A 12,195-nucleotide genomic window follows, 5' to 3' on the forward strand; every position below is an offset into this window, starting at 1 on the left:
CAACTTGCAATTATTCTACTTTGTAGTAACAAGTTCTGTCTTCTGAATGTTGTCCTTTTATTTTAATAAGACACTAAAAATGACATAAACATGTACTTGATTGGTTTAAAAAATCAAAATAAATATGAACCTAATTGAGTTATAAGTTAAAAATACAACTGTCAATTTTTGAAATCTTAGAACTTACAAGGTAAGTCAGTTATCTGGCTTTCTTAGATTAGCAAAGTTAAAAGAAAACAACAAGAAAAATTCTTGGAATAGCAGAGAAAAATGAGTTTAAGTAAAAATATGGGAAGTATATATGGGAATTTATGGGAGTATATATGGGAATTTATGAAAGGTTGACACAGTGCTCTGTTATTGGTCAAATCGTTTTGAGCTAAATATTTCACTGGAAGCTACAAACCTGCAGATAACTGTTATGATATATTTCTTACATCATGCAGTAATGGATCTCTGTGTGATCAAACAACTAATGAAGGTCTCTAGCTGACCAAAACATTGCTGACTCAGTCTTGACAGCCTAAAAAATTAGTACAACATGCTATATGATTCCAACCATATGGCAACTGGAAAAGGCAAAACTATGGAAACAGTAAAAAGATCAGTTACTGCCAGGGCTTGAGGAAAGTGAGGGATGAATAGGTGGCACAGAAAGGATTTTAGCTCAGTGAAACTGCCCTGTATGATACTTTAATGATGGATACATGTCATTATACATACCCAAACTCATAGACTGTACAACACCAAGAGTTAAGAGTGAACCCTAATGGAAACTATGGATTTTGGGTGATGATGTGTCGATGTAGATTGATTTCTTGTAACAAATGTACCACTCCTGTGGGGCCTGTCGATAGTGGAGGAGGCTATGCTAGGGGGTACAAAGGAAATCTCTATACCTTTCTCTTAATTTCATTGTGGACCTGAAACTGCTCTAAAGAATAAAGTCTATTTTTGTCTTTCTCTTTCTGACTTATTTCATTTAGCATGATACCCTTCTCTAGGCTTATCCATGTTGTCAATAAAATGGTAAGATTTTACTCTTTTTTATGGCCAAATAATATTCCATTGTGTATATGTACCACTTTTTCTTTATACAATTGTCTACTGATGGACACTTAAGTTGCTTCCATTTGTTGGCTATTGTAAATAATGGTGCGATGAACATAAGCACATATATATCTTTTTGAATTAGTGTGGGATCTAAAGAACAAAGTGAATGAACAACACCACTACCAAAAAATACAGAAAAAGACTCATCTATATGGAGAACAAACTGATGGTTGCCAGATGGGAGGGAGGTTGGGGGGCTGTGTGAAAAAGGTGAAGGGTTGGGGTGGTTGGTTAGCTCAGTTGGTTAGAGCGTGGTGCTGGTAGCACCAAGGTTGCCGGTTCAATCCCCGCATGGGCCATTGTGAGTTGTGCCCTTCTTAAAAAAAAAAGTGAAGGTTTTAAGAAACATAATTAGTAGTTACATAATAGTCATGGGGATGTAAAGTAAAGCATAGGGAATATAGTCAATAATATAATAACTACGTGTAGTGCCAGGTGGGTGCTAGACCAAACTGAGGGAATCACTTTGTAAATTATGTTAATGTCTAACCATTATGCCAAATACCTGAAAGTAGTATAAAATAACATTGGATGTCAACTGTAATTGAAAAACAAAATGAATTCAAAAATATATTTTAGAAAATTAGTGCAATCGGCTAACAAAGGCCACAATTCTGTATCCTCCTCAGAAGATTTATAAATGCACATTATAAAAAATTTTTTTTTTGCATACTGTGTCATAAATACAAGAAAAACAAAGGCCTAGAATCCTTGTAGGAGAACAGATCCAGAGCAAAAGTAAACTTACTTCACATCCAGATTGAGTTCCCCATGAACACGACTCCTCATGAGGGAGAATCCCTCTTTGGAAAGCATGGTCTCCCAGGCACGTCTGACACAAGGGAGGCTCAAAGTCAGGCTCCCCGGGGGGCATGTGCACAACTGAGGGACCCGTGTACTTCAGGCTGGGACTCGGATGCTTGTCCACACTGACCATTGGGCTCTTGATCCATCTTCGTACCTATGACGTACAAAAGAAGAAAAACAAAAAACAAATGCATTTGACCTCCTTTGATGTTTAATGGGGCTTTAGTGGGAAATTTGGTGGATGGATACTCATGAAGGGAGAAATCAGTCTCACAACTTCTCCTTCTTTCAAGTCTAAACACAACCAATGACTTTCCAGGAGTATATATTTTTTGACTGGTCATTTCATCTTGCTGAGTCTGTCTCCCTATCTGTAAGATTGGGGTAATACTGTTTCCTTCCAGGTGGTTGTGAAGATTTTACAAAGTTTTTAAATGTCCAAATGTTTTGTCTGGCATATAGTGTTCAGTAGATGGTGTCTATTTTACTTTTACTATTATAATTATGCTGAGATAATGATAGTTCACCAATCTCTAATGTAGATTGCTAGTTATTCTAATTAGAAAAAAATGCATGAAATTGTTTCTGGCTAAGGAATTATCTTGTTTGTTTTTAAAATTCTGTAACTCAACACTTGTCTTGCTTGCATGTAGAATGCCTGGAAGGTACAGAAAAAATATAAAACTATTCTAATATTAAAAGAAATAATATTTATATAGCACTTTAGATATAGAAGGTCCTGTTCTAAGTATTTGACATGCATAACCAATGACTTATCCTCAGAACAGTCTTACATGATAGGTACTACTACTTATTGCATTTTACAGATGAGAAAAGAGAGGCACAGAGAGATGAAGCAAATTCCCATAAGATATGCTGGTATTGAGCAAAGGCAGGATCCAGGCACCTTGAATCCAGAGTTTACTCATTTACAAGCATGCAATTTAACAAGCATTAGAGTGCTATAAGACTTGTGGTCATCAAATGCCTGAAATTTATCTAGATTTAATATATCTTTCCATGCTCTTTGAAACTTCTGAGAACTCTTTTATAGTCAACTAATTTATGAAATTAGCATATACTAGAAGGAGGAAGAAATAAAATCACAGTACTGAATTTTACTTAGTAATGCTACAATTAAATTAAAACAACAACAACAACACTGAGAAATAAACTAAAATGGCAATAGCGAAAGAATGGTTAAGCAATTTGATAGAATAATATGCCATCACTAAAAATAAATATCGTGAGGACTCTGGCAATATGCAAAATGTTCGGAACATAAATGCAAGTATATGAAAAAATATCAAATGCAGAATTGTTCAATCACTATAATTACAAACATAAAATATATATGTACTATCTATAGACAAAGCAAGGGAGTAACAGGGCAAATAGAAACTGTTGTATTCATGTTAAGATTATGACTGTTTTAGTTTTCTCTCTTTTTACAATGTCCTGTCCTTTCATTTTTTTAAAGAATAATTTCTGTAAAATTTTATAAGAATCTCAAGCAATTAAAATTATCATATTTCTTTTTTATATGTTACATATGTGTCTTTTAATTGTTTTATTTGCTTTATATGTATTATTTTCGATATCTATTTAAAATATCTTTCTTTTCTATTTATTTTTTGATTGGGGAATATGGGGGAACAGTGTGTTTCTCCAGAGCCCATCAATCGTTGTCCTTCAATCTAGTTGTGGAGGGCGCAACTCAGCTCCAAGTCCAGTCTCCGTTTTCAATCTTAGTTGCAGGGGGTGCAGCCCACCATCCCATGTGGGAATTGAACCAGCAGCCTTGTTGTTAACCAACTGAGCTCTAACCAACTGAGCCATCGGGCTGCCGCTAAGTTAACTATCCTAATATTAACATTTGAGATGTTAACATGTGGGAGGTTTCCATCAGTACTTCTTGCACTCTAGGGCCCCATAAGCATATTAGTAGGTGCATTCAAAGTACTTGATTCATTAATGAAAGTCTAAATGAAACACTACAAGCTTGAGGCTACAATAGAATCTCTCTTCCTCATGTTAGGATCATATGTGTTTCTGATCAATCTAAAAATGTGCTAAATTGCATTACCGATAGAAAATGTTTTTTATTATTTTTATTCAGAGGATTTTTAGCTTGAAGTTTGGTAATCATTCCTGATTAGTTGCCAACATTGTATTTTGAAATCAATCTTTTATTCTGGCTTACTTTCAATATTTCTTTTGCCAAGTAGATTTAACTTAGGGGTTATTATGAATAGAATTTTAAACAGACTTCTCTTGGAATCAATTTGTATGGCCCGATTGAATAAGAATCTTGGTATATTGAAATGTAAATCTTATATCTATGGACCACTATATTTAGAGTAAATCTCATGCAATTTCATTTTACAATTATTCAATTTATAACAGAAGAATATACCTGTGACTGAATCTAAACTTCATTAGGTTATAGACTGGTTTTATCAAAAGACAGGAATTTAGAGACATTATATCTCACTTCAAAGTATACAAATGATCTATAAACTTAAATGATCTGTTGGATTTTAGAAACCATAAGGATTAAGAATCACATAAAGAATTATCATTTAATTTGATGTCCAGTTAAGAAGTCTCAGAATAGTTCAGATGACCTTGAGCATAGGCTGTCAAACCACCAATAGATGTTATACAATTTCAGAGTCAGAAGAGACCCAAAGATGTTAGTAATTTGCCCCTAGTCGCTCTGTAAATTATTATGTGGTCAAAATTACACCTATTGGTTTAAACAAATCGTTGAGCTACCGTGTTTCCCTGAAAATAAGACCTAGCCGGACCATCAGCTCTAATGAGTCTTTTGGAGCAAAAATTAATATAAGAACCGGTCTTATTTTAATATAATATGAGACAGGGTCCTAATAATATAATATAAGATCGGGTCTTATGTTAATATAAGACCCGGTATCATATCATATCATATCATATCATATCATATCATATCATATCATATCATCATATCATATCATACCAGGTCTTATATAATAGAATAGAATATAAGACCGGGTCTTATATTAATGTTTGCTCCAAAAGATGCATTAGAGCTGATGGTCTGGCTAGGTCTTATTTTTGGGAAAACATGATAGTTTTTACTTGGGTATAAGCTGGCAAACTCAATACCTTCAGATGCTGGCAGGAAATGTAAGTGTGTAAAGCCCTAAGACCAGTGTATAAACATAGGGAGTATAAACATGGTGAGGACTGTGTGTGGCAAACTGGGAGTGTATGCTTGCTAAGGGCATTTAAATTTAAATTAAAGAGCAAAACAAACAACCAAACCAAAAAAAATGAAGCAAACAAATAAGATTGACCAAACAAAACCCCAGTCAAGTTTACTCCACACCTTCAAGGGTCACCACTTGAACCTTGAAGTTATATTATCAGGTAGAATTCTATAAAGTAGAAATAAAATGACTTGATATCCTATAACTTTTTTTAAAACAACAATCTAATGCTTTCAATATTGTACCTACCATCCACTCATCATTCATTATTGAAGACCAACTATATGTCAGGGATAATCTAGGCATCAAGAATACAACAGTTAACAAAACAGATCCCTCCTGGAGCTTGAGTTATGTCTAAGGGAATACATTTATTTATTAAGGGAATACATTATTTATTTAATAAAATAAGTAAATTGTAATATGTAAGGAAGAAAATAAAGCAGAGACAAATGATCAGGATCATTGCGAGTGGGAGGGTTTGGTTTTAATTGTATGAGAAAGAAGTCCTCCCTGAGAAGGTGGCTTTTCAGTAACGACCTGAGAGGTGATAAGGCTATAAGACATCCAACAGTGACACTGGATCCAGCAGGATCCAGTTATCCAACAGGACAATGGATCATCAGGTCTGGTTTTCAGGGGAAAGATTCAAGCTGCATATAGGAATTGAACACTTGAAACAAGTAGCAATAGTCTACTCAAGTCTTCCAAGGAAAAAAACCCAGTGACTTGCCTGGATCTACTTGTGAAGTATGTGTCTAGGTGTTATGCTCATATTTCTGGGGCTTTGATTATTAGAATCCATGATATTTCAGCTAAACTTATTGAACTATGTGATTTACTCATGTGTTCAAAATGTAGGTTTGTGTCTTGTGCCTTAACACATTCCCCTGGGGGCAAGGTGTCAGTGGCAGTGATATTTCATTAGAAAGACCCGTGATTTGAAATTACCTTTAACAAATTAACCCTTTCTGAACCTTATGGACATTCCCTCTCTTTCCACAGAGAATGTGGAACATTTAGAAAGAATCCATTTCTCCAGAAGCAGCAGGGAGAAAGGTGTTACAAAAATAGATGCATCCATTTTGCAATGGCACTGTTGCTGGCATTAATTGCATGCTTTGTCTTGAAATGCTTTATCTCTTTTGGCTAAGTCCTCATACTAGTTTCACTATGTCCCTTCCCTGCTATTTCTTTACACGTTTCATTGGCTTTGTAGCTTCCCAAGGGCTTTTTAGGCCGATTAATGACAGGGTTTATGATGTTTACTTGATCTTGGGAGAGGCCAGGTTGTGAGTGAGTGAATACATGGGGCTCTCCCTCTGACCTTCCAGTCAGGCAAGGTGCCCTCCAAAAAACTGCTGAGTGGAGAGATGCTCCCTCTGCCCCCGAGGGAATTCAAGCTACAACTGGCCTATTGTGTGTTCCTTCAGGCAGTGAATTGCTCTGCTGGAGGGAGTAGCTGACTGTGAGTGGCTTTTGGAGTCCCTCAGAGACCAGTCACAATGACTCTCCGAAAGCTGTAGCAGCTGTGTGTGTGAGAAAAATGAATGCCCGGATGCAAGCCTCAGTCCTGGCTCCTCAGCCACCTGGGCCACGCTTTTATTCAGATTTGTGGAGATCATTGTAAACAAACATAGACTGGGGTGAGACATCCTCCTTACCCTGAACAAATCAAGAATTTTTCCCTTGGTTTCCAAACTACACAGACTTAAAAGCCACCAGCTCTCTAGACATTGGAGTGAGAAAGTAAAGCCCTTCATTTAACCATACAGCGACTGTTACTGAACACTGTGTATATAAAATATTTGTCTAATTTCTTTGCTAAGCCCAGTATGCTCTGATTGTATTAATGTATTTAGTTGAAAAGAAAAAGAAAATGAGATAGCCCAAAGCAATAATCCCTCAGACTAGAAAATAGCCATCCTTGATTAAACAGATTGGCCAGCTTCTGGGGATTTTCCAAGTGTGTTTTTTTTCTTCTATTATGTAATAGTAAACAGATATTCCTCTTAATATGTAATGGTTTAGCTATAATACCAACCGATGCAGAAAAATTATAGTGTTCAGGTGCTTATTTGTGAACTCATAAGGCGGTACCTGCTCATCTCACCATTCTTTTTGTTTTCCGGGAGTGAGGAGCTGTTTTTTCCTTAAAATCCAAATGAACTTGATGTTGGACACAGCTTCTTCATTTTCCAGAAGGGCATCTTTTTATCATAGAAAACTGACTTTGTGTATGTGATGCTATAGTAACTTTCAATTCGGATATAGTCAAACCAGTTTTCCAGTGAAATTATTTGGATAATTCAATGGATTATAAAAAGGGACCTCCACACCTACTCCTTTCCAGAGGGTACCTGCTAGCAGGCTGCGGATGATATGAATGTACAGTAATTCAGGAGAAGGCTCCTAGAAGCCAATTTCCCTCACATGGGTGCCTGGGGCAGCTTCATAGCACGGCTCCTAAAATATAACCATGCTGCAATACAAGGTTAGTGATATTAATCTGATCTCTTCACCCATTGCTTATATAAAACCATGAGACTTCTGTGTCACTGGTTGTTATTAGGTCTATGTCATCTTTCCGGCTGGACCATAATGGTAAAGACAGCTTCTTAGATTTTTTTTTAATTCCCCAGAGGCTGGCATATGCATTTACAAATAGTAGGCAATAAAAATGGAAATTGCTTATTTTTGATGATAACTCTTATGTATTCATTTATGGATTTTAACAAGCTTTGCTATCATCACCTATCAAGGTAATAAATATGGTCTATAGTACTACTTCCCTTACACAGCAATGCTTTCCAGGGCAGGCACCTTGATAACTGAGTGTCTTTTGGAATTTCCCATCGAGCCCTGCTGTGGCCCTTGGGATTTCCAGGTCCTTTCCTGTCAGCATTGACCAGGGTACTTGCATCCTGTTCTAGATTGTCAGGGTCTAAACTTGTGTTTCCCCAGACCCAGTCTGGGGGATTGGGTGGTGGGGAGCACTAGAGGGATGAGGGAGGAAGGAGGGAGGGCACATCTCTCCATCTTGTTCTGGTTTTGCTCACAGCGCACAGCACCTCCAACGCCGTCCCCTCACGTAGCTGTCAGCCCTCTCCCCTCCACCACTTTGTGTGGTGAAGATTAAGCAGCAGAAACAGTCCTTGCCCTGTACTTCCAGCTCTGTACGTAGAGAATCCCCTTCTTCTTCTTCCCTACTGAGACACACCCCCCACCCCACCCAGTTTTAAATGAAAAAAGCACCCTCATAGGAATTCACTGACGTAAACCTTCTTTCGGAAATGAAGGTGAAGTTTTCTTGGTGCTTTATGTGTTTAAACTGATCCTTTTAGTTTGAATTTGTCTTTCCTGGATTTAGAACATTTAAAAAGAAAGGGGAAAAAAAAAAAGAGGATGTAGGAGAGAATTCTTTCAGGTAATATCTCTAAGGGACAGTATGTGTTATTTGCTTTTGGAATGGAGAAATAAGGCTCAGGGGAAATAGCAATGCTGGGCTGGTCACTGGGAAAGAACCTGGCCGCGTGTCCACAGCCAATCCACCAGCACTTTGGAACCTTGCCCTCCTGTCTCCTCCAAGAAATCCCCTTTTCCCATTATTTTTAACTCTACCTCTCTTGCTATTATTGTCTCTTAGCACATTTAACATGTTGTTCTTGCAATCTCTCTAAAAAGTGAGCTGACTAAAAGCTTAAGACCCCCTTTTAATCCACAAACTTCCTTGTTTCAGCAAGCCTCTTTCATCACCACCCCAACTCTTGTTCTTCTTAGCTAAGCTTCATGAAAAAATGATCCCTAATTCCTCATCACATATTTACTCCTCAACCCATTGCAATTTATTCATGAAACAATATTTATGGATCACGAAATATTTGCTGGAACTGAAGTGAAGTACGTAACAAAAAGAGTTTCTGTTCAAACGAAATCTCATTGACAAATCCAACGGACCCTTCGCGGTCCCTACCTGGCTTGCATACTAAACAGCTCTTAAAGTTTTCAATATAAGTTCAACTATCTACCTGGCATTATGCTGGGTGGTGGGGACACAAAGAAATGTAATTTCTTCAGTGATTTTGGGTGAGGGTGCTTGCATTTCAGAAAGACTGACCCATGAGCCTGTGGTTTATCATAGCATAGTAAGTATATAAGGTAGCAAACAGTTAAAAGCTACGACAACACTGCCTGGCTGAAAAGCCCAGCACCACTGCGTGGGCAACTGACTGAGCTTTCCCAGTGCTCATTGTCTCTACTGTAAGATGGAAATGATAATACCTCAGAAGGGTTTTGTGAGGACAAAACCAGAGGATGCATGTAAGCCCGGTACTTAGTACTGGATGAACACTTGGTTAATGTTTGTTATTACACTTATGGCTCCATGTCACGAGAGAGTTTTATATCAAGTGTCATGGGAGAAAAGACGGGGGGAGAAATCAGGGAAGGTGTCCTAGAGGAAGTGACAGTTAAACTTAATCTTGAAGGTTGAGTTAAATGAAGCCAGACAAATTAAAATGGGAGAGAAATTTCCAGCAGAGAGGATGACAGAAGCCAAAATATAGAGGCAAGATTCTACATAGGATGCATAGAAAATGAGCCCAAAGAGGAGAGGAGGATTGAAGCTGGAGAGAAAGGTTGGGTCGGGGGTACTAAGTGGTCACTGAAGTGTAAGCAGGAGAGTGGGATTGTCAGATGTGTCTTTCCACGCAGTATGAAGAATGAATTTAAGATGGTCAAGAACAAGAGTAGCTGGATGAGTCTGGAATTGATTGCAAAAGAAATGATAAGGGCCAAGCAAGAAAAGTAGCAGTGGAAATGGAAAGGAAGAACAAATGATCACATCCATCATTTAGGTATCAAGTCTACATCATTTTCTTTGTCCAAGTGTCACCATTTGCTGTCTTTCTTCTGGATTCCTAAAGCCATCCCCAAAATGGCCTCGCCCTGTACTCTCTTCTTACTGAAACCACTTCTTTTTTTTTTTTTTTATCATAATCTTTTTAAATTAAATTTTTTTTCCCCAGGTGTACAAAACAATGCAATAGTTAAGACATTCCACCCCTCACAATCTTTTTAAATACAAAGGTTGTCCCAGCTCTTCAGTGGTTCCCCATCGCCAGCAGCAGTGGCTTTCAAACCTGTTTGATCACAACTGATGAACCGTGAGAATTCCTGTGCACATATATAAGTATAGAGAACTATAACTGGAACAACTGGTTCCACCCCCATATTTACCCTTTTTACATGAAATGCGCTCACATTTTCTATTCTAGTCTATTCCTTTAAAATGCTGATTGCAATCCACTGACTTGATTTCATGACCCACAAACAGATGCCACACAAATTAAAGGACATCTAAATGGTAAAGTCTAAATTCCTTGGCCGGGAATTTGGACTCCTTATCTCCCGTTGGGCACCGAGTGCATCCAAATTCTCCACGATATCATTTCATTTGGCGTTGTCTTCAGTCTTTGTGTACAAACGTTTCCCTCTGACCCACCTTGCCCAGCTGGGAAGGCCTGCTAAGAGTCAAAGAGCTAGGACGGTCCTCCCTGGTCTCACCACCTCTTGACCCATCCTGGTGTTTATTTATTTAAACAGAAACACATTCGTTCTTCTTTACTTGTCTATTTCCCCTATTAGAATGTGAGTTGCCCAGGGACAAAGACACTATTTTCGCTCACATATTCATTAGTGGGACATGTACAAAGTATCTTCTGTGTGTTCCCTCTTCCTAGCCTATCCCCTCCCTATTTCCTGTCTGCCTTCACATTTAGTTGCAGCTCCCAAGGAAAGAAGATCACTGTTATATCCCCAGAGCTTAGTTAGCACAGCTCCCAGAATATAGTAAGTGGTGAAGAAATTTCCGTTGATTGTTTTAAAGCTAGTATGAATTCATCTTTGGGGATAAGTAGGATCAGGCTGGGACGAGGGTGGGATGAGGATAGCGTGTGAAAGGCACGCTCACAGAGAGGGTTGACTGGAGCCACCCTTGGGGCAAGCCAGAAAGGCAAAGCGATAGAGGGGTCAGATTATCAGAGGGACTTGAATGCTTGAATGCTGAAATGTTATCCTTAACTCAGAGGGAGGGAAACCTTAAGAATTTTAAACTTTCGATTGATCCGATCAGATTTGCTGTGCTCTAGGATAAAACACAGTCTGTCCTGGGGAAAGGCAGTCTAGACTGGAGGACGGAGCAGTGTGTACAGAGGGTGTTTCAAGAATGCGTATCTTCTCCATATGGTTCTAAACCCAGGGTAGCTTCTGAAACAGGAAGCCTTACCAGAGGCTTTTCAAGTTTTTAAATTTTATTTTCAAGCTCTATGTGACCTGGATGACAGTCAGAGAAAGTTGAAAGGAACCTGAAATGGAGTCTTGGAGGAAGGATGAGTAGGAGGTCCCTGGCAGACCCAGGAGAGGGCACTGGGAGGGGGTCATCCTGTATAAAATAACAGATTGAAAGGGCCATTCTTTACCCCCTGGGGGGCTCTACAGTCAGGTCCTTCAAAGACCAGCTCCTTCCTTTCTCCATTCTCTCTCACTCCCCAAATCTAATATAGTGTCAGAGCTTTATTATTTCATATGGCTGTTATGTTCTGTAATAATCTATGTATATTATAAATTTAATAGATTTTTGTAGTTAAGGGTAGTGTCGGGTGCTGTGTGTGACAGGTTACTAAGCTGTAGTATATTGTTTTTATGTTATTCTGAGGTTAAGCAGTTACTCTACAAGTGATTTAGATTTCCTCACAATTAATAAGCCGAAAAAAAAACCCCACACATTTAAAATAGAATAATGATTTTCTACAGAAATGAGTAATGAGCTAGATTAAGAGAATTGGATTCTAGTTCTAGCTTCACACCTACCTTGATTGAGCAAGTCACTTAACCCATTTGAACTTCAGTGTCCTTATCTGTAAAATGAACGGCTTGGAATAGGTAAGGCTTGTGATCTTTTCTATCCATGTCACAGATTCAGGGCTATTTATTCACTGGAGTTCTGCTAATATGATTTGGA

The 12,195-nt window shown here is 38.2% G+C and overlaps 1 protein-coding gene across 1 annotated transcript in view; it reads right to left on the reverse strand.

The window, feature by feature from the left end:
• The window catches only part of SGK1 (serum/glucocorticoid regulated kinase 1), a 103,337-nt gene that overhangs the window by 61,617 nt on the left and 29,525 nt on the right, over nt 1–12,195 (reverse strand). Inside the window, exon 2 of the mRNA XM_033100569.1 lies at nt 1,862–2,074. Within this exon, the coding sequence (XP_032956460.1) occupies nt 1,862–2,074 (213 nt within the window). The remainder of the gene's footprint in view (nt 1–1,861; nt 2,075–12,195) is intronic.

Source organism: Rhinolophus ferrumequinum, chromosome 3, assembly GCF_004115265.2.
Source record: "Rhinolophus ferrumequinum isolate MPI-CBG mRhiFer1 chromosome 3, mRhiFer1_v1.p, whole genome shotgun sequence".
Classification (NCBI taxonomy): Eukaryota; Metazoa; Chordata; class Mammalia; order Chiroptera; family Rhinolophidae; genus Rhinolophus; species Rhinolophus ferrumequinum.